Here is a 24,410-nt window from a genome sequence, read left to right as displayed (position 1 = left end):
GCCAGTTCTGCTCAGTGGATAGAGCGTCAGCCTGCAGAATGAAGGGTCCCAGGTTCGATTCCGGTCAAGGGCATGTACCTTGGTTGCAGGCTACAGGGCAAGTGCAGGAGGCAACCAATCGATGTTTCTCTCACATTGATATTTCTGTCTTTTCCTCTCTCTCCCACTCTCTCTAAAAATCAATAGAAAAATTCCCTTAAGTGAGAATTTAAAAAAAAAATGATATTGAAAAACAAACAGATAAAGAATAAAATAAGAGAACCAACATGGCGGCATAGGTAAACACCGGAAATTGCTGCCTCGCACAACCACTTCAAAAATACAACTAAATGGACGGAACTAGAGAGCATTATGCTAAGTGAAATAAGCCAGTCAATGAAAGAAAAATACCACATTATCTCAGTCATTTATGGATAATTAAGACCATTATAAACTGATGAACAAAAATAGATACAGAGGCAGAGCAACATCCAACAGACTGTCAAACTACAGCGAGAAGGCTGGGGAGGGTTGGGGGGTGGGGGGGGGGGAGTAAGAGATCAACCGAAGGACTTGTATGCATGCATACGAGCATAACCAATGGACACAAGACACCGGGGGCATGGGAGGCTAGGGGAGGGTCAAGAGGAGAAAAAAAAGGAGACATATATAATACTCTTTGTAATATTTTAAGCAATAAAACAATAAAAAAAAATAAAAAAATACAACTAAAAGGCAAAACAGACATCATCCAGAACCACAGGAAGTCTGGCTGAGTGGAAATTCTACAACTAGAAGGAAAGAGAAAAGCACAGAGACTCAGAGGAGGTGCGGAAGTAAAGTGCAGAGGTACGGAGGCTCGAGCGCATGGAAAGGGGCTGGCACCTGAGGACGCGGTTGTCTTTTTCAATCGGGAGGGAGACACAAGCTCCTGACTGCTTTGAACTCCAGTTCCGGGCGAGTCTCTGGGGACCCAGATTCATACGGGGAGAAACTGGACTGTCTGGCAGCGGACAGAACTCAAAGGCGGCTTTCTCTCAGAGGTGCTTGCAGCAATTACTGCGGGACACTGAGACACGGGGACTCTTAGGGCAGGGCTGAGGATCAGCCATAGCTGTATGCTCCCTGTTGATTCCCTGAGACCCCGCCCCACCCAAGCTGTGTGCAGAGGCTTTTGCATATGAATACCTGGCCCTCTAAAATTACCTAACAAACTGCAGCTGGGTCAGAGAGATACAGAACATCCAAAAGAAGGCCCAAGGCCCCACAGCACTTGCATTGCTTCACAGCTGGGCCTCATCTGGGCACCTCCAAACCCCAAACAAAGAGGAGGAATCTGCACATCTCTCCATAGCTCCTGCTGGGTAGCCTCAGGCAGAGGCTAAATTAGCACCTCCTTAGAGATCCAAGAGCCAGTGTACACAGTGGTCAGAGTGAGGCCATCCAGATTACAACTCCTCGGATCCATAAAGGACACACTCAGGGGGCAGACTCAGTGAGCACCAAAGCCCCACTGAAGCAAGTCTTGCCCCAGAAGGGTGTGTCCAGCACAGAAGTTCTCCCACTGCAGACACAGCTGATTCTCACAGCCAATTGGCCTGGAGGTCAAATCCTCCCAGTGATACCTACAACAATCAAGGCTTAACTACAACAAGACTGTGCACACAGCCCACAAAGGGGTGCACCAAGAGTGTCCACCTCCAGTAATTGGGGAGGCTGAGCCACTGGGCCCTATAGGACACCTAGCACAGAAAGCCACTCTATTAACACAGGGAAGCAGCCAAAATGAGGAGACAAAAAAACAGGTCACAAATGACGGAAATGGAGGAAAGCAAACTACTGGATATAGAGTTCAAAACTACGGTTACAAGGTTACTCAAGAATCTTCTAGAAACTGCTGATAAATTTAGGGAGACCCTCCATAAATCTAGTGAGACCCTTGAGGATATGAAAAAGGACCAACTAGAAATTAAGCATACACTGACTGAAATAAAGAAGAATATACAGACACCCAACAGCAGACTAGAGGATCCCAAGAATCAAGCCAAAGATTTGAAATACGAAGAAGCAAAAAACAACCAACCGGAAAAACAAAAAGAAAAAAGAATCCAAAAATATGAAGATAGTGTAAGGAGCCTCTGGGACAACTTCAAGGGTACCAACATCCGAATTATAGGGGTGCCAGAAGAAGATAGAGAGCAAGATATTAAAAAACTATTTGAAGAAATAATGACAGAAAACTTCCCCTACCTGGTGAAAGAAATAGACTTCCAAGTCCAGGAAGCGCAGAGAACCCCAAACAAAAGGAATCCAAAGAGGACCACACCAAGACACATCATAATTAAAATGCCAAGAGCAAAAGACAAAGAGAGACTCTTAAAAGCAGCAAGAGAAAAAAAGTCAGTTACCTACAAGGGAGTACCCATACGACTGTCAGCTGATTTCTCAACAGAAACTATGCAGGCCAGAAGGGAGTGGCAAGAAATATTCAAACTGATGAATAGCAAGAACCTACAACCAAGATTACTTTATCCAGCAAAGCTATCATTCAGAATTGAAGGTCAGATAAAAAGCTTCACAGATAAGAAAAAGCTAAAGGAGTTCATCACCACCAAATCAGTATTATATGAAATGCTGAAAGGTATCCTTTAAGAAGAGGAAGAAGAAGAAAAATGTAAAGATAAAAATTATGAACAACAAAAACACATCTATCAACAAGTCAATCTAAAAATCAAGTGAATAAATAATCTGATGAACAGAATAAACTGGTGAATATAACAGACTCAGGGGCATAGAAAGGGAATGGACTGACTATTCTTGGCGGGGAAAGGGGTGTGGAGGGTGCGGGAACAGACTGGACAAAGATCGTTCACCTATGGATGAGGACAGTGGGAGGGGGGAGTAAGGGCAGAGGGTGGGGTGGGAACCGGGTGGAGGGGAACTATGGGGAAGAAAAAGAGGAACAACTGTAATTATCTGAACAATAAAGATTTAATTTAAAAAAAAATTTAAAAAGAATAAAATAATCTAAAAAAATAAAATAAATAAAATGCTCACTCTGTATTGTCCTAAGTGATCTGCATTATCAGTAAGTGATCATGGTTTTGGTCTAAACCGGGTTCAATTTTTTAAATAATTAAAACAATTATTTCCAAATTTCTTCAAAGTACTCAAATACTGTCCTAATAGGTACCTTTATCAAAAACTTCGAACAATTCTAGGAGCAAAAACCACCTGACGTTATAATATAGAACAAATTTAACTTTGCAAGCACTATTCTTACGTCACAGGGTGAGCTTCATAGTATCCACTGCTAGCATTTTCTTGTACAGGTTCTGGAGATGGTTGCCTTTCTTCTTGTTCCTCTTCTACTTCATCTTCCGATTCTGACAACACATAATATGCCAAATTTTTTTTTTAAGAGGTTCAACACACAATGTGATATACATATTTTTAATGATTAAGACAGTGATATGATAGTAAATAGCAAAAAATTGTCATATTTCTTATAAAAGCACTAATTTGTGATATTCCCTAGTCTCTAAAAACAAATGAAGAGCAAGCAAGATAAAGTTTGGTATTTAATCGTATTTTTTGTAAAAATCCATTAGTGCCCTAGCTGGTTTGGCTCAGTGGATAGAGCGTCGGCCTGCAGAGTAAAAGGTCCCGGCTTCGATTCCGGTCAAGGGCATGTACCTTGGTTGCGGGCACATATCCAGTAGGAGGTGTACAAGAGGCAGCTGATTGATGTTTCTCTCTCATCGATGTTTCTAACTATCTCTCTCCCTTCCTCTCTGTAAAAAATCAATAAAATATATATTTTTTTAAAAATCCATTAGTAAGGAAAAGAAAGGAAATAAATTATAAAGCCATAACTCAGTTTCCTTTGTCACATCTATTCAATAGAGCAAATAATAATTTAAAAAATGATGTATATCAATGGAAGATCAATTAAATAATTATGGTATATCTAAAAAATTACCAGTCAACTAAAATATTAAGTGAAAAATTAAAAGCAAGTTAAATATTTTTATTGATTTTACTGAGGGAGATGGAGAGAGAGATAGAAACATCAATGATGAGAGAGAATCATTGATCAGCTGCCTCCTGCACACCCTACACAGGGGATTGAGCCCGCAACCTGGGCATATGCTTGGACCGGGAATTGAACCGTGACCTCCTGGTTCATAGGTCAATGCTCAACAATGAGCCACACCAGCCAGGCCTAAAAGCAAGCTTTAGGCCAAGTATAGGATTCAACAAAATTCTGTAATTTGCACCAAACTCTTAGTTATCTATAAAGGATGAGATTGAGAATTTTTTTCACTCTCTCTGTCTGACTTTTTTTATAATTTCATATAATGAACACCTATACTGTTTACAACAAATACCAAAAGGTGAAAGGGGTTTTGAACTCAGTTATACAAAAGCTTCTGTAAATTTCATACTTTTCCTTAAAGAGTGATGAAAGAACCTTTCTACCTTGAAAGTAACCTCACCTTCATCAAGTTCTGGTTCAGAATCACCAAATACTTCATCCTCATAACGAAACATATCATTGTGAACGTAAAATTTATTTGGAACAGATCCCTGTAAAAAAAAATCCAAATATGCCATAAGTACCCATAAAAGTGGCACAACACAAAAAGAACAAATTACACGGCACATTCAATTTCTATTTTAATACTATAGAAATAACGTGGACTCAATATAATTTCCCAAAGTTGAACATGCTATATGATGTTAATAAAGTAAACTAAAGAAGATCAATCAAAGAATATTGGACACTCAAGAAATGTCTACTCAATGTAAGAGAATCTGAACAATTAACAAATGAAACTTTCCCATTCCATTTAATATGTAACCTATTAAACATAATTTTTTTTATTAGTTCTGTAATTTTAATCATCTATTTACCCATTAGTATCAGTATCTGTCTTTTACCTCTAGTCAAAGAGTGCAAACACACACGCACAAAAAGCTCAAGTAAATTATATCAACATGTTCACTACAAATTTCTTAAAAAAGTTACATGTATATGTATCCAAGCTGGTAAGAAGAAACTCTTTGGACACATCAAGCAACTAAGAGCCAAACAAAATCATGTAAATGAAAACTTACTTCAGGAGCCAGAACAAAGGTTTGCATAAACTTCCTCTCTGGTTGTCCACTGTTAGACAGCAAACCCATGACCTGGACAACTACTCCATCACTCAAGGTTGCATGAGCATCCACATGACGAATTTTAGTATGACATTCACTGAAGTTCAGAGATAATACTTTGTGGTGTATATCCTTTATTAGGAGAAGGGAAAAAATACAAACTTTTGTGATACTGCATTACCTATACAATACAACAACAAAACTTCACTGATTTCTTCCTTACAATTTATAGATTATTTACTTAATCCTTCTGCCTCACTTGAATCCATTTCATCATACTATGTATTACTGCCAGACTGGTCTTCCTTCCTAAGCCACCATTTTCAACATGTCAACTCTTGACATAAGAAATCACAATGGCGTCTCTTATTATGCAGAAATATGGGCTTTATAAAGCTTCCTGCCATATTCTGTATTGGGCATTTAGTTACTCACACAAAATGTGTTGACTACCCCTTGACCGCATAGCTAGTTTTACTTTATTGCATGCTTGCTAAGGCCATTTCTTCTACTTTCAATTTCTTCGTTTGGCAAGGCCAAATCCTGTAATTTAGAGTCTAGCTGAAATCCCACATCCCATTCTCTACAAAATCATTAAGGAGCATACATACTTCTGTACATCCCTATTTAAAGTAACACTCAGCCCACATTTGTATAAACTTAATACATGGTCTCAATTTGTTTTATGTATAAATTACATCAAGGATAGAAAACATCCCATCTTCTCCTTTGTATCCACCCCAATGTTAATAATGTGCTTCATTCAAAATGGATGTTTTTAAGAACTCAAAGCACAATCCATAATTATTGTAACATAAATTCTAGTTACAACTAATGATCACATTCAAGAAATTAATGGCAATGGGAGGAGGGAGAATGGGCACACGAAGGCTATTTTTCAAATCTCTATCAACACACAAGAAAAATCTAAAATGTATATGAAATTGATAGTTACATTTTGGCCATAAACAGCCTCCTGGGGCTTTCCACTGGCATCTACTCCACCATGAACATAGGAAGAATTTCTGCCATAAAACCTGTAAAACCATTGATAATGATTAATATTCAATAATCAAGAGAAGTCTAAGAGGCAATAGAGTTCTGGTATCAGAGAGACCTAATTTCCAGGTCCAGCTCTCTCATTCATTAGTTGTGTAATTTTAAGTATATTTAGGGTTTTTAAGTTCACTTTCCGTGGTTATAAATCAGAACAATGACTACCCCATAGGGTTTTTGTAAGGATTAAATAAATAATGACATAAAATTATTAGCGTATCTAGCACACTAATATACCATGCACCCAGATCATTAGCTATTCTCATCTAATTCCTGTTACATCTATTTTTTGTTAAGTGGAAAAATGAAATATTCATAAAACATTCTACATACTGATGCTGCAGTAGTTGACCCATTTCTTTTCCTTTAGATAAAAAAACTCAGTTATCTAGATTAGTTTGGGAATCAAATGCTGTTTAACATTCTACTTTTTGAGTTCCAAATGATTACTAACCCTTGAAAGGTTTAGATTAAATCAGTTTAGATTTAAAATAACAAATAATTCAGAGACTACATTAAAAAAATCTACATTATTTCAACACCCAATTTTTTATTAATGTTTATATTGCTTTTAAGTACACGATGCTTCTCTGGCATTACCTAAAGCAATTAGAATCAATATCTTTCTAAATTAGGGTTATCAAACATGCAAGGTTGATTTTTTCATAAAGAGAATTCAAGTTCAATCATAAAACATGTTTAAGACTTCCTCTATGCCAAGTAATGTTCTCAGTGCATTACATATACTGATTCATTTAACCCTAACAACAAACTCATGAAATAAGTGCTATTATCTAAATGAGCAAACTGAGATTCAAAAGAAGTTAAATTAACTTACCTAAGATCACACGCCTTTCAAGTGGGGCAGCTAAGACATAAACTCAGTCTGTCTCATTCCAGCGTCCATACTTTTAACTGCTACCCATATTTTAAAGTTTATACTATTTCCTCCAATTTTGTAAAACTGGCAAGCACATCAACTGCTATTATTTCACTGGAGGACAACTTGGCTCTAAATGTGCCTAAGAAAAACCTTTAACATTTTGACTTCTAGGAACTTATTCTTAAGGCACACAAAAATGTATGTGTGAGGATATTCGTTATAGTATTAACCAGTACAAAATTACAAACTAAATTTTCATTACTAGGGAAACTGGTTACATAAGTATAAAACAGTAGTGCTGCTATTTGAAATGATGGTGGAAAGTCTGTTTTACATTTTACTTTTTCATCATTATAAAAAAAGTTCCTTGCTTTAAAAAAAAAGCTAAAAACGTTAATACCTACATTGTAAAAAGATTAAACTTCAAATCATGAATGACCCTATTAATTCTATTCTCCTTCCACAAACACTGTCAACAAGAAAGCCTTTATTTTTATAATTAGGTAAATGCATAAGTGTTCATTTTAGGTTGGGGGGAGGTGTTGCTATATAAAAATATCTCCTGTAACAACACAGAATAATACACATGTTTAACAATGCAGGGCATATTGCAAAATCTAACTTTAGAATAACCAGCATCCTTATAAGAGAACCTATAAATAATATATATATATTTATCCTTAGCTCACTTGGCTAGAGTATTCTACAACAAATACTTGCAAAGCCTAATACTTACAAAAGTCTCACTTATCTTCCATCTGCTAAAATATATCAGAAAGAACATAAATCAATTTCATTTCAATCTCTGGAAAAAATAAGCTTACAAATTCCAACTCTTACCAAAATAGTAAACAAGGCTCCTGTTGCTGTTTTACCAAGAAATACTATTTTGCAGATTAATCAAGAAATGTTCACAAGTATAATCACTTAATGGATTCATTTTCTAATGTTGCTATAGAAAACTTCAAGGAGGTGACTTAAGCCCATGATTTCAAATTGCAGACTGGAACTCATTAGTTGTTAAGCCAAAGATGATTGTTTTTTTAAATGAAACATAAAAATACTAGAGTATATAATTTTGTGCACATGCATAAGCATGTGATGTGTTACATTGTGTGAAATGGTTTTCTTACTGTAGATTTCATTTTTTTTAAAAATGGTTTTAGCCACCAGATGGTTAAAATATTAGGTAAGGTTTATAAAAGATACTGTCAAGACAGGAGGTGACAGGAAGACAATATGTCAAGTCATATTCAAGAAAATAAAACTAAATAAAAAATACTAAAATAAACCATTTAAATTTTACCTGTGTAAATATTCTGGAGCTTTATTCAGCAAAGTATAATACTGCCTCACAAACTCCCGCCCTACAAGCAGCGGACTGGGCTTCTCCATAACCATTTCTTTGCTGCACAATGTCAAAATCTAAGGGAGCAAACACAAGAAAATTAAGTATTGGAAAGTCATCTTTGTAAACTTCCATGAAATAAATTTTCTGAGCCATACAAGTGGTAATTAAGAATATTAATACCACTTATTAAAAAGTAGTTTAAAATGGCAAAAGAATTCCGAAAAACCACTGGTAGCCTCCAACATCTGCATCTCCTGCCCTTATCCCTCAAAAGGGAGAAGTAGCACAGTTATTTCCAAAACTGTAAAATCAAGTAACCAAGAACAAGACAGTCCAGTGCTGCCTCAGATTACAAGAAAAAGTAGTAAGAACAAGTAACCAAGATTTTCCATTCATAGCACCTTTTTTCCTTTGGGGACCATTATCTCCTATGTTCATGAATTCATTTTTAAAAACTAGTTAGATGGTACAGGGCAGGACTGGGAGATTACACTTATGGAAGAAGTACTAACTTGTCTCTTCTTCATATTTTCACAATAATGATTACCACTAAAAATCAACAATAATCTTGGTACTCAAAAGAAAAATTTTTTAATTAATTGGTGTAAGTTCTTCCAATCTTTCTTTCCATTAAGCATCTAACTAAGCCATGTGGTGTGCTGTTTATAGTAAGTTAAATACACTGGGGAACAAGATAAGACTCTAGCCCTCAAGGAGTGTATAGTCAGTCAAGGAATATTAAACAAGCAAACAAAGAACAGAATGTGTTAGGTGCTATGCTAAAAATTACTTTTAAGCTGAAATCTCAAAGATAAGGTTCAGGCTCCTCACCGGCCCAGAGCCCCAACCAGGGCCTGGGCCAGTGCATGAGGCAACCAATCGATGTGCTCTCTGTCTTTCCCTCATTCTCTCCCTAAAATAAAAAAATCAATGGAAAAATATCCTCGGATGAAGATCAACAAACAAAATACAAACAAAAAAAAAGTAAGAAAGAAAATTAGAAACATAACCTTTCATCATTTAAAGTAAATGTTTTATATGTTTACAGCCCCAGAACAGTCAAAATTATAACAAGCCAGCCTGTATGGCTCAGCAGTTGAGTGTCGACCTATGAACTGGGAGGTCATAGTTCAATTCCCAGTCAAGGCACATGCCTGGGTTGTGGGCTTGATCGCCAATGTGATTCGTGTGGGGCATGCAGGAGGCAGCCAATGTATGATATTCCTGTCTCATTGATGTTTCTCTCTCCCTCTCCCTTCCTCTCTTTCTAAAAATCAATAAAAAATTTTTTTAAAAACAGTTTTGTTCAAATGGTTAAAGACAGAAATGATATTAAGGATTGTTTCTGGGTTGGGGAACTTCATTGTTCCCTTTCTCCTCCGTATTTCCAAATTTTCTACAGTGACACTTCCTCATTTATCCCAAATATCTCATCACATTTATAAGGTACATATTCACTTATCATTTTTCTCACATACAACCAAAGTAAAAAAAACGTACATATTGATAGACTACACCTATCAATATCAAAGGAAGGGTCAAAATACACTAAAAAGTTATTGTAGCAAGGTTCAAGAGGAACTTCAAATTACCTACCACCTCGAAAGTCACTGAAATATCATGATCATGGTATCATCCATTTAGATCAGAGCTAGGCAAAGGGAATAGGAAATGGAGGTAACTTTTATTTGATTATTATTCAATAAACTAGAGGCCTGTCCTCTCACAATCTGGGATGCTGAATGCAGCAGTGACCATACCAACTGGGGGCAGCTCCTGCTTTGAGCATCTGCACCCTGTTGGTCAGTGCACGTCATAGCGACCAGTCATTCCGCCATCTGGTCGATTTGCATATTAGGGTTTCATTATATAGGATTATTCAAAGGAGGTAATTTGAAATGGTAAATGAGAAAAGGCAATGCTAATCTGGTAAAAGCCTAACAAATGGCTATACAATATGAGACTATGCAGAGCCTCTTTCTTAAGGCGCAGGAGGCTCCTCCACAAGGATGATAAAATGAAATAAAGTTGTCATTCAGAGGATGGGTTTTAAGTTAATTATACTGACAAATATAACTTAAAGATCAGTTATTTCTTTACCATAAGTCTGATTTAAAGTGAATCAGAAGCCATATATGACAGGCCCACGGCCAACATCATACTCAATGGACAAAAACTAATACCATTTCCCCTAAGAACAGGAAAAAGACTGGGATGCCCACTCTCACCACTCTGTTCAACATAGTACTGGAAGTATTAGCCATTGCAATTAGACAAGAAGAAGAAATAAAAGGCATCCAAATTGGAAAAGAGGAAGTAAAACTGTCCTTATTTGCAGAGGACATGATATTATACATACAAAACCCTAGAGACTCCATAAAAAAAAAACTACTAGACTTAATACATGAATTTGGCAATGTAGCAGGATACAAAATTAACCCCAAGAAATCTGAGTCATTTCTATACACCAATAGTGAACTTTCAGAAAGAGAGATCATAAAAACAATCCCATTTATCATCACACCAAAAAAAATTAAGATACCTAGGAATAAACTTAACTAAAGAGGTAAAAGACCTCTACTCAGAAAACTACAGGACGTGGAAAAAAGAGATAGAGGAAGACATAAACAGATGTAAGAACATACCGTGTTCATGGATTGGTAGAATCAACATCATTAAAATGTCCATACTACCCAAAGCAATCTATAAATTCAACGCACTTCCCATTAAAATACCAACGGCATACTTCACAGATCTAGAACGAACTCTCCAAAAATTCATCTGGAATAAAAAAAGACCCCGAATAGCTGCAGCAATCCTGAGAAAGAACAAAGTAGGTGGGATCTCAATACCAGATATCAAGCTGTATTACAAAGCCACTATTCTCAAAACTGCCTGGTACTGGCACAAGAACAGACATATAGATCAATGGAATAGAATAGAGAGCCCAGAAATCGGCCCGAACCAATATGCTCAATTAATATTTGACAAAGGAGGCAAGAACATACAATGGAGCCAAGATAGTCTCTTCAATAAATGGTATTGGGAAAATTGGACAGATATATGCAAGAAAATGAAACTAGACCACCAACTTACACCATACACAAAAATAAACTCAAAAAGGATAAAGAACTTAAATGTACGACGGGAAACCATAAAAATTCTAGAAGAATCCAAAGGCAACAAAATCTCAGACATATGCCGAAGCAATTTCTTCACTGATACAGCTCTTAGGGCACTTGAAACTAAAGAGAAAATGAACAAATGGGACTACATCAAAATAAAAAGCTTCTGCACAGCAAAAGAAACCATCAACAAAACAACAAGAAAACCCACTGCGTGGGAAAACATATTTGCCAATGTCATATCTGATAAGGGCCTAATCTCCAAAATTTATAGGGAACTCATACAACTTAACAAAAGGAAGATAAACAATCCAATCAAAAAATGGGCAAAGGACCTAAATAGACACCTTTCAAAAGAGGACATTCAGAAAGCCAAGAGACATATGAAAACATGCTCAAAGTCACTAATCATCCGAGAGATGCAAATCAAAACAACAATGAGGTACCATCTCACACCTGTCAGACTGGCTATCATCAACAAATCAACAAACGACAAGTGCTGGAGAGGATGTGGAGAAAAAGGAACACTTGTGCACTGCTGTTGGGAATGCAGACTGGTGCAGCCACTATGGAAGACAGTATGGAGTTTCCTCAAAAAACTAAAAATGGAACTCCCATTTGACCCTGTGATCCCACTTCTAGGAATATATCCCAAGAAACCAGAAACACCAATCAGAAAGGATATATACACCCATATGTTCATAGCAGCACAATTCACCATAGCTAAGATCTGGAAACAGCCTAAGTGCCCATCAGTAGATGAATGGATTAGAAAACTTTGGTACATCTACACGATGGAATACTATGCTGCTTTAAAAAAGAAGGAACTCTTACCATTTGCAACGGCATGGATGGAACTGGAGAGCATTGTGCTAAGTGAAATAAGCCAGTCAATGAAGGAAAAATACCACATGATCTCACTCATTCATGGATAATAGAGACCATTATAAACTTTTGAACAATAATAGAGACAGAGGCAGAGCTGCCTCAAACAGATTGTCAAACTGCAGCGGGAAGGCCGGGGAGGGTTGGGGGGCAGGAGGGAGGAGGTAAGAGATCAACCGAAGGACTTGTATGCATGCATATAAGCATAACTAATGGACATAAGACACTGGGAGGTAGGGGAGGCCAGGGGATTGTCAAGGACACATATGTAATACCCTTTGTAATACTTTAAGCAATAAAAAAAATAGTGAATCAGAATTTAAAGGGCTAAAATATAACGGACTGATGGAAATCAAGCAGAAAGTAAAGGTATTGGGGATGGCACAACCTTACTGATTAATCTATTTTTTAATGACAGACTAATTTATGTGTTCTACACAAGCAACTGCCATCTCTTCCATCTTCTCCTCTCCCTTCCCCCAGAGTAGGAAAATTAACAGTTCAATAAATAAGGAATGCATCAAAGAAGCATTAGAGATAAATTATAGATGAACCACCAAACAAGGCAGTTTGGGACGTGGAAAAAGCTGACTAATATAAAATTTGTGTTTATTATTTATGCAAGGCAGTGCATATAAGAAAGCCAAGAGAAAGAAAGAACCAAATTACCCATTCAGAATAAAAAGTCATGTGTTTTTTTTTTAATCTCAATTTCCTAATTTACAAATTGAGACATGATCTCTGGTCAAGCCTACAAGACTATGCAGGTCAATAAAGATAACCAAGACAGTACAAAAAAGATCTTCAGAAGTTTGTTAGCCTCTAGCACCCAAATACCAACATTATATCCAGCTTCCCTCATTATCTATTGAGCCTTAGCTATGTCCAAGACCATTCTACTGACCAACTCTGTCCCATCACACTTAAAATCCATGTGTACCTTCATCAATAGCCGTTTATTCCTTCCTATTTCTTAAAATGTCTCCTTCTCCATTTGCCTAGACTAATTCCTGAAGCACATACCCAGGGAAAATGCTCTATATATCAACTGTTACCATTTTTTCTAAATCTTTTAATACTCATAAGCCATTGAGAAGAGCAGAGGGAAAAAGTAACACATACACACAAATAAGATAGAAAAGAAAGTCATATTGGACTTCCTATTGGTATCTACAATATGCTCAGATTTCCTCAATTTCAAAACGAATATTTAAAAAACCTGTTATCAACCAAAGTTATTAGCCTCTATTCTTCCCAAGACTAAAACTTCAGCTTTAGTTAAGCACTTAGGTTTTGGTTTACTTTTTAAAGTCAGTGAATTAGTAGCATATAATGGAACTGTCCCCAAAGCAAACAACCTAAGGCTAGTATGAATATAACGTAAAAAAATAAGCTGACATTTCTGTTCTACTCTGTACAAGTTCAATACTGGTTGAACAGTAAATAGAAATTACAGAAAGTTAGATTTAGGTTCAATCCTATCATATATATATATAAAAAGAGGTAATATGCAAACTGTCCAGGGCGCCATAACGTCACAACCGCTCAGGAGGAGGCTGCGCGCGCAGGTGGGTGGGTGGGAAGGACTGCGGGCGAGGTAAGACAAGCCACGATGCCGCAGCGGCTTGAGCAGGCCCGGAGAGGAGACGGGGGCCAGCCAGCCACCAAGCGCCAGCAGTCCCATCTCTGCGCGTGAGCTACAGAGGAAACACCTTTTCTGATTGCTCATTGGCTAAGCTCTCAGTACACCACTCGCAGTGTTCTTGGTAACTTGGGTAATAAGAATTCAAGAAGGTGATCTAGGGTTTTTCCACCTCACTCCTGGAGGAAAAAACAACCAGTCGACCAGTCGCTATGATGCATACTGACCACCAGGGGCAGACACTCAACGCAGGAGCTGGTCCCTGGCGGTCAGTGCGCTCCCACAGTGGGAGTGCCGCTCAGAGGGCGGGTCCACAGCTGCTCGGCTGACTGAGATGAGCAGCACCCCCACAGTGGGCCGATCCCCTCAGGCCTGAATCCGGTGCACCGGGCCTCTAGTCCTATATAATAAAAGCCTAATATTCTAAATGTCCAACCATTCAACCAGTCACTATGACGCGCACTGGCCACCAGGGGGCAAATGCTCCAACCAATAGGTTAGCTTGCTGCTGGGTCTGGCGGATCCGGACTGGGTGAGACGGGCCAGACATGCCCTGGAACCCTCCCGTGATCCCTCCCTGGCCGACTGGCCCCAATCAGCGCCGATCAGGACTGGGCGAGATGGGCTGGACATGCCCTGGATGAATTCATACACCAGGACTCTAGTATAAATATAATGAAAGAATAACCTGAAAGAGCTATTTCATGAATAGCCAGTCACTGCAGGTATTTATTGCAGAGACTAACTGAATAATTCAGCAGAAATATTGTCAAACTAGTCATGTGTCTAACAAAGATTAGGTAACTCCAACACCAGCATTCTAGAAGTCTATTAACAAGGACACCTTTGACTCCTACTTCAATACTCATTCCATACCTTTCTAATGATTGAAACATTATGCATCCACATTTGGGTCCAGCTAAAATATTGTTCCCTGAAAAGCTTATCTGTTTGCCCGAATAGGATATTATTATCTTACCTCTGAATTCTCAACTTTGGGTCTTTATCATGACACTTCATTAGTCATATCCTGCCCTAAATTACTAAATGTGTATCTGTCTTAGTCTTCCTCTTCTCTACTTCCCTCTCATGTATTATATTCTGAGCTTTCCCTTGAATGTCATTCCTCAAAAGTCACAATTGCACTAAAAAATCCAATAACCTCTTCTCACTCCTCTATATGTCTGCATTATCACTGTTGACCACCTCCTTCTAATGCTTCTAGATTTCTATGATGAGGCCAATAACCTACAACTCAACACCTATAATAATGACTAACATAAAAATCTAAAAGTACTAACTGTTTACAAGATAGGGAGAGTTGGTAGGAATGAAAAAATGTTAATCACTTCAGAAAACAGTAAGGCAGTTTCTTATAAAATTAAAAACATACACATTTCCAGCAATCCTACTCCTACATACTTATCCAAGAAAAATGAGGCATATGTCAAAAAACATGTATGCTGTTTATGACAGCTTTATTAATAAACATTAAAAGCTGGAAACAACAAAATGACCATTAGCCAGGAGAATAAATTGTGGTGTTAGTCCATGCAACTGAATACTGCTCAGCAATAAAAAGAAGTGACTTATGCAACAACATGGATGAGTTTCAAAAACATTATTCCAAGCTAAAGAAGTTAATCCTATATAATTCTATTGATAGGACATTCTGTAAAATGTAAAAACTATAGGATTACATCAGTTCAGGGGCTGGAGGCAGAAGGAAAACAACTAAAAGGAACATGAGGGAACTTCAGGTGATGGAAATATCTTGTACCTTGATTGAAGTGGTGGTCTCATGACTGTGTCTGTCTGTCCAAAGTCATATAACTGCACATGAAAAGAGTGGTTTTTACTCTTTGTAAATTATTCCTCAATTAACATTTAGCAATGCAATTATGCTTCATTATGTCAATCATTTCACAACTATTTATGGAGAATCTACCACAACCAAGCATTTATAAGAGAAACATGGTACCCTGAAATCAATACTATTCAACAGTTCAAAAAAGGCAATTTATTCTAAGTTATCATCTTTCACCTACTAGGATTAACAAAAATTAATATCCAGTACTGTTAAGAATATGGGAAAAAGGCTCTTTCACAAACAGTATTGGTGGGAATATAAACTGTTAAAACCTTTTGGAGATTTAATTTCACAGTTTTAATCAATAAAGTAATAAAAATGAACACATACACAGTAATCACACTTCAAGAAGTAAATGCACAAAGATGGTATATTCAAGGTTTTTCATTGCCACAAAAGAAAAAAAAAATCAGCCTAAATGCCCATCAACAGGGAAATGATTTACTAAATTATGGCATATCTATAAAATGCAAAATTATACACTCAATAAAAATAGGGAAAAACAGGAAAGTTATACTTAAACCACATTGTCCGAGTATTTAAAAGAACATATATTGACTTTGTAGTTTTAAAAATAGTATTTTTAAATTTTTCATTTAGGTTTTGATAACCATCAAACAGATATGAGTTACTGGTTAGGAAACATGGCTCTAGATCAGTGGTTCTCAACCTTCTGGCCCTTTAAATACAGTTCCTCATGTTGTGACCCAACCATAAAATTATTTTCGTTGCTACTTCAGAACTGTAATGTTGCTACTGTTAAGAATCATAATGTAAATATCTGATATGCAGGATGGGCTTACGCGACCCCAGTGAAAGGGTCGTTCGACCACCAAAGGGATTGCGACCCACAGGTTGAGAACCGCTGCTCTAGAATAAAGGTTGAAAGTGTGAAAATTCATTTAGTACTACTAGTTAACCAAAAAAGTACCGACAGTATGCTTACATTAGTGACCATTAATGGTTAAAGTCTGAGTGTGCTTAAATATTACCAACTAACTGCAGATAAAATTGAGAAGGCTGAAATGGGAGAAACAGACCATAAAGATACCATGCTAGAATTAAAAATAAGCAGTTCCATAGAGAAAGAGTATAATGAAAAACCTACTGCCTAAGACTGTAAGGTACACTCTCCAAGTTTAATGTTTCCAAGAGGTAATTTAAAAAACACTTGTGTTTACCTGAGATAGTACTATTTTTTCAGATAACCTGATACCAATGGTCTTAGAAACAAAAATAAATCGAACCTCAACTGTGAAATATCAATTCATGTGCAGCCATTATGTCCACTTTCACCACTATTATTCAACACTAGAGGCCCGGTGCACAAAAATTTGTGCACTCGGGAGGGTCCCTCAGCCCGGCCTGTGCCCTCTCGCAGTCTGGGGCCCCTCAGGGGCCCCTTCCCCTGGCTGCTGGCACCAGTTTTCCTCCGGCGCCTGGAACCCAGGCCTTCGCTCTTCGCCAGAAGGGGCCCGGGCCCCAGGGGCATGGCGGAGGCTGGCACGGCGGGTGAGGGGCTTAGGTCCTTGCTCGCCACGTGCGGGCCGCGGGGGCGTGGCGGAGCGTCTGCATCAGGGGGGCTCTCCAACCCCACCAGCCACCCTGGTCTCTGACCAGCATTTGGTCTGAGAGGGTCCCTGCCACCGGCACCACTTGTGTGCTCCAACAGGGGGCAGTGTGTTCCCCATGACCCTGAACTCTCAGAGCAGGGATTCCCGTTTTGCCCACCCCTGGCCCCAGGAGAGCCAGGACACCAAACCACAGAATTAACTTCTCACCCAGATTCACTTGCCGCACATGGGCCCCAGGGGCGTGGCCGAGGCCAGTGCAGCGGGCTTCCCTCTTTGCTCGCAACGCCGGCCTTCGTTTGCTGCTCCTGCCTGGGGCCAGCCGGCTTCGCTCTGTCGCTTGGTGCCTACATATGCAAATTAACCGCCATCTTTGTTGGCGGTTAACTACCATCTTCCTTGGCAGTTAATTTGCATATCGCCCTGATTAGCCAATGGGAAGCGTAGCGAAGGTACAGTCAATTACCCTTTTTCTTTTATTAGATAGGATAGTACTGGAAATCCTAACCACAGAAATCAGATAAGAAAAAATAAAAGGCATCCAAATTGGAAAAGAGAAAGTAAAACTGTGATTATTCACAGATGACTTGATATTGTACATAGAAAACCTTAAAGACTCCACAAAAAAACTGCTAGATTTAATAAATGAATTCAGAAAAGTAACAGGATACAAAATTAACATCCGGAAATCAATGGCATATTTAAACACCAATAATGAACTCTAAGAAAAAGAAACTAAAAACAAAAAAACTAAACCAACAAAGTAAAAAAATTATACTCAGAAAACTATAGGACATTGAAAAAAGAAACAGAGGAAGATACAAACAAGTGTAAGCATATACCAAGTTCATCACATCATTAAAATGTCCATACTACTCAAAGCAATCTACAGATTCAATGCAATCCCAATTAAAATACCAACATATTTCACAGATCTAGAACAAATATTCTAAAAACTTATATGGAACCAAAAAAGACCCCAAACGGCTGCAGCAATCTTGAGCAAGAACAAATTTGGAGGAGATCACAATACTGGATATCAAGCTATACTGCAATGCCATTGTAATTAAAACAGCCTGGTACTGGCACAAGAACAGGCAGACAGACAAATGGAACAGGACAGAAACCCCAAAATCCACACACACCATTATGACCAATTAATATTTGACAACGGTGGCAAGAGCAAACAATGGAATATAAATAGTCTCTTCAATAAATGGTACTGGGAGAATTGGACAGGTCCATACAAAAAAAAAAAAAAAAAAATGAAACTAAATCATCAACTTACACCACACACAAGAATAAACTCAAAATAGATAAAAGATTTAGGTGTAAGTCACAAAACCATAAATATCCTAGAATAAAACATAGGCAGTACAATTTCAGATATCTAATGTAGCAGCATTTTAACCAATACATCTCCTAGGGCAAGAGAAACAAAGGAAAAAATACACATATGGTACTACATCAAATTAAAAAGCTTCTGCACAGCAAAAGAAACCATCACCAAAATGAAAAGGGAACCTACCGTATGGGAGAATATATCTGCCAATGATACACCTGATAAAGGATTAATTTCCAAAATATATAAAGAACTCATACAACTCAACACCAGGAAGACAATCCAATTAAAGAAATTGGCAAGGGACCTAAATAGACACTTCCCCAGAGGACATACAGATGGCCAATAGACATATGAAAAAATGCTCAAAGTCACTAATCACCATAGAGATGCAATTTAAAACTACAATGAGTTATCACTGCCAGAATGTCTACCATCAATACATCAATAAAGAACAAGCATTAGTGAGAATGCAGAGAAAAGGGAACCCTAGTACACTGCTGGTGGGAATGCAGCCACTGTGTAAAACAGTATGGAGTTTCCTCAAAAAATTAAAAATGGACCTGCCTTCTGACCCAGCAATCCCATTTCTGGGAATATACCCTAATAATCCCGACATACCAATCAGAAAGGATGTCTACACCCCTATGTTTATAGCAGTGTTATGTACAATAGCTAAGATCTGGAAACAGCCTAAGTGCCCATCAGTAGATGGGTGCATAAAAAAGCGGTGGTACATTTACACAATAGAATACTACACGGCTGTAAAAAAGGATTTCTTACCCTTTGTGACAGCATGAATGTACCTGGAGATTATTATGCTAAGTGAAATAAGCCTGTCAGAGAAAGACAAATACTGTATGACCTCACTTATTTGTGGAATCTAATGAACTAAACAGGTCCAGAGGTATGGATGCAGGGACAACAGACTAACAGACCTCAGAGGGGAGAGGGTGGGAAGGAAGGGAGAGTAACCAAAGAACATATATGCAAATATGCATAGCCCATGGGCACAGACAATAGTGTGGCAAAGGCCTGAGGAGGGGCAGGGGCTGGGTGGAGGAGGGCAAAGTGTGTGTGTGTGGGGAAATGGGAAACATCTATAATACTGTCAACAATTTCAAAAAATTAAACTAAAAAAATAATATTCTCAAAGACTACAAAACCATAGGGGAAAAAACAAAAAAACACACACAAAAAAAACAGAGCGTAAAATTTTAAATGACAGTCTGATTTAAATAACGTTACGGCAAGGTATGCACTTCGGCAAGACAGTGAAGTTAATTTTTCGATCTACTATAGGAAAATAATTATCAGAGCAGATTTCAATAAAAAATACAAAGTAACTTTGTATCCCACCAATTATCTTTAATCTCAGGGATCTCAAATAACATCTCCATTTTTATTAAAGAAACTATTATCCATAAAATAGCTAGATCTACATATAATCATAAAACCTAATTATAATTTGTTAACTTCAAACACCTTGCTGCAACAACCACTACATATAAGCATCAAAATGCATAATCAAAAATTTACTCTCCGAGGAGCCTGGAGTGTCCTGACCACCTATTAAGAATAAGAAACACAGCATCTTTGCTCAAGTAGTTCTAAGAGGGGGAAAAAAATTCACTCATTACAAATTACTGACATAAAAATTCATGTCACACTTTGGTGGCTATTTCAATGCTTGGAGAAAATGGTCAAAATGAAAACTACTAAGAAGTTGAGACACATGTCTTATTTAAAAAATGAAACAAAATAAAAAAAAAGACCCCCAAGAAGCCAAAAGAAAATGACATTTAGGAAAATAATCTACAAAATTTTTTTCAGCACTGTAAAGTTAAATGTACTATATCCTGCTTCTTATAAAAAGACTAAGATTTCTACAAATAGGATGCAGTTCTTTTTACCAGAAAAAAAAACTGTATTACCAAAGGCCATGTCTATGCTAGGACACAGCTTATCTCTACTACTGAATAGTTACTCAGTTACTCCTCTAGAGCCCCTCACTTGGGGCTCATACAATTCAGGCCCAGGCTCTTTCGCACTGAACCATTCTCAATAGCTAACCCATTTTCAAAAGCTGATCCCTAATTAAAATTAGAATCTTCCAAAATTCCAGGTGGGTCTGTTTAAAATGACTTTACCAATCAAACAGCGATGTATCTCTCTCTAGAGAGCAAAGGCTACTTTGTTGTGACAGACCATTGAATGAAAGCATCACAATCAAGATCCATGCACCAGTGGTGGAAATGAACAATAAAAGGTAATTGTGGGTTAAGCCTTTTCTTTTTTTAGGCCTCAAAGGTAAGGAGGCAAGTTTTGAAACTCAGAAACTATTAAAAGTGATCAAGTATTGGGAGGAAATGCTGACCAACAATAATAAAAGCATGTATTTATATTATGCTTTCAAGTTTAACAAGTAACCTAGATATTCCTTTATCTCCTTGAAATAGATAGGATATCAGTTTCATTTACAGAAAAGGAAACTGATGTTTAGAGAGCCTAAGAAAAGGAAGGAGTTCAAAGTCCCTCCTTATAGTTATGAAAGAGACTACCTGAAATCAGGTCTCCTGCCTCTGGTGATGTTTTCATTACACCTGTTAAAAACAACTGCTTTAGAAGAACAGCCAAAGACACAACTGTTCACATATTTGATATTGTTGGTAGAAGCAAAAAAGCAGGGGACAATAACATAATAGGAAATCTGAAAAGTGTCACCCCAACATACTAAAAAAGTTTTATCAAATAGGGTAAAATATATAGAAATTAAACAATAAGCTGAGACACAGCAGTCAAGAAACTGATATACTATTACTTCTGAGCCAGCCCAGAGTTCTGGGAGGAGAACCAATTTGCCTTATCAGTTCTTAAACAAGTGTCCACCAGTGGAGAGTAACCAAGTCATGTTTGTCAATTAAGTTCTACTGAATTCAAAAGTTCAGAAACAACCCTTAAATTCGTACCTATTAAAACCAGATTTGAAAAGTAGTGATTCTCCACCTCCATACCCCCTCAGCATAAACTATGTGGGAAAGTCTTCTTTAAAGCAATTTAGGAAAGAATTTTCAATCCTGATAGTGGGTAATCAACAGCAATAATTCTGCAGGATAAGGATACTGTTAAAAATCCAAAGACATTATTAGTAGTATTTATAGATTTTCAGTAACTGCTATAGAAATTTTCTTTTTTGATCTCTCATAAGTGAAAAATGGATAATTAGTATTTCCTGCTTCCAACAGTGCCAATATTATTCAACTCAAGAGTTGTCTGCTGGCAATTCAAGTTGCAAAATGAACATTCAATTAGACTATCAGATGATTAAATACTTATTTTCTCCGTGGTCCTACTTTTGATCCCCATTTACCCCACAAGCATTCTGGTTCTCTCCACTCTTTTTTTTTTAAAACATATTTTTATTTTATATATTTTTATATATTTTATTGATTTTTCACAGAGAGGAAGGGAGAGGGATAGAGAGTTAGAAACATCAATCAGCTGCCTCTTGCACACCCCCTACTGGGGATGTGTCCGCAACCAAGGTACATGCCCTTAACCGGAATTGAACCCGGGATCCTTCAGTCCTCAGGCCGACACTCCTCTATCCACTGAGCCAAACCGGTTAGGACTCTCTCCACTCTTAATACTTGTTCACACTTGACTAATATTTCAACCTCGGATATTCGCAATCGGAACAGCTCTTAGTAATTAGCAAGCCACTGCAGGTCCTTATCCTACCTATAATTCCTGATAACTTTTCAGAATTAAACAGCAGTTAGAGATTAAAACATATGACTGAGTTCTAAAAAATTTAAGAAAACGGAAAGGTAAATAAACATCACCAAAGAAACACATGATTCAGTTCTAAGTTCAAACTCATCATACCGTCTATTTCTTAAGACCAGGAATTTGGGGCATAGAAAGGACTACTGGATACTATAATGTTTACTTAGAAACCTTGCTCACATGCCTAAGGCTATATTAACTGCCAAATATGGTGCTGGACAAGGAATTACCATCTTCTTACCCTCTAGTATCCGGGGCTCCCTAATGGCAGTAAAGGGTTCACGGAACCAGGTACATGCATTGCTAACATTTGGAAAACTAAAATGAGGTCTGGAGCCTTGAACCCCAAACCAGGATTTTAACACAAGTTAATATCACGACAATCCGGGGGGGGGGGGGGGGGGAGGGCCTCTACTTTCGCATCAGAGAGGATAACTTGGCTGTTTTTGCACCTTCGGAGCACGTGTGTTTTGTCTGTCTGTCTAAGAGAGCAAAGACACCGCCCCTCCAAAAAAAAAAAAAAAAAAATTGGCTAAAACATTAGGTAGACCTTGAAGGGGGAAAAAATACTGATCTATGCTGAAAATGACAGATGCAAATCTATATTCGCTCCAAAGCGAGCAGCACAGGGCCATCTTAAGAAATCTGCTTTTAGAGAAGCAGGTAAAATTCGACCAGATTCGACTAACAAAATGAGCACTAGGGAAGCTTAGGTTCCTGCCTTGGACTATCCTTCCCGCACCCCCCCCCAAAAAAAGTGGGGTAAGGAGGAAGAAATCCATGCTTCAAAGTACTCAAACATCTTTTCGGTTCCTGGGTCAATAAAGGATCGTTTACAAAAAGGGGGGGGGGGCCCCGAAGCGAACGTCATGGCTCCAGTTTCTGAACCCGCCGGGGATAAACCCGAGAGGGGCTCCCGGGCCGCGGAACACGGGGCGCTGGGGAAGCCAAGCGGCCGGCGCCTTCAACCCCGGATTCTGTTTCGCTGCACAGAAATGGTGCCCGGAGGCCTCTACTTTCGCATCTGCGTCGCTTCTGCCTCCTCCGACACCGCCGCTCTCCCCTCCCCCACGGGCGGGGCGACCGCCTCCCGGCTCCCCGCTCCCCGGGAACCTGGGCTCAGAGCCGCGAACGAGTCGGAGCGGAGGCCGCGGGGCTCCCCACCGGCAGCGTCCTCCCCGGAAAGCTCACTCCCTCGCCGGCCGGCCGACGCCTCCATCAGCGCGCTCCGGGGAACGACCGCGTCCCCTGCCCGTCTCGCCGCCGCATCCCTGGCCGACCCCGCTCCACCTGTGCCCTCGGAGCCTCCGCCGCACCGCGCGGCCAGTCAGCGCCCTTCCCACGCGGCCGCCCGCCCCTCACCTGGGAGCAAACGCTCGGCTTCCCTCCCGCGGACCCGGCGGCGTCGGCGGCCGGCGGGCGCGATCAAGGTCCCCGCCGCCAAACCTCTGGCACGCGGGCGCCCGCTCCGGACGGTTGCCTCGAGCCGCCGCGCGCGCAGGGACGGTCCCCTTCCGACCACCGCACCGACCTCCCTCGCAGGCCCCTCACACACCTCCAACCAACAGCGGCGGCGGGGACGTCGCGCGGGGGTCGGCAGGAGAGGCGCGGAGAGCCGGCGGCCGCGGGTTCTTCTCGCTCGCCGTCCCCGCCCTCCAACAAACGTCAAACCTGGGGAACCGGAGAGCCGCGAGCTCGTCCCCTCACCACCAGCCCTTCCCCGGCGCCAGGCGCTGCGGCGAGCGACTAGGAAC

The 24,410-nt window shown here is 39.2% G+C and overlaps 1 protein-coding gene across 2 annotated transcripts in view; it reads right to left on the bottom strand.

Annotated features, from left to right (window-relative positions):
- The window catches only part of G3BP2 (G3BP stress granule assembly factor 2), a 35,904-nt gene extending 11,494 nt beyond the window's left edge, over positions 1–24,410 (bottom strand). For both annotated transcript variants that reach the window (XM_070394864.1, XM_070394873.1), the window contains exons 1-6: positions 24,212–24,410; positions 8,388–8,506; positions 6,098–6,179; positions 5,101–5,274; positions 4,479–4,569; positions 3,263–3,365 (exon numbers count right to left, since the gene is read on the bottom strand). In XM_070394864.1, the coding sequence (XP_070250965.1) occupies positions 3,263–3,365; positions 4,479–4,569; positions 5,101–5,274; positions 6,098–6,179; positions 8,388–8,482 (545 nt within the window). In that variant the 5' untranslated portion in view covers positions 8,483–8,506; positions 24,212–24,410. The remainder of the gene's footprint in view (positions 1–3,262; positions 3,366–4,478; positions 4,570–5,100; positions 5,275–6,097; positions 6,180–8,387; positions 8,507–24,211) is intronic.

The sequence above is a fragment of the Myotis yumanensis genome, unplaced genomic scaffold, assembly GCF_028538775.1.
Source record: "Myotis yumanensis isolate MYYU_CA2020_CCGP unplaced genomic scaffold, mMyoYum1.0.hap1 SCAF_1, whole genome shotgun sequence".
Classification (NCBI taxonomy): Eukaryota; Metazoa; Chordata; class Mammalia; order Chiroptera; family Vespertilionidae; genus Myotis; species Myotis yumanensis.
This window is presented reverse-complemented; position numbering and strand designations above follow the sequence as displayed.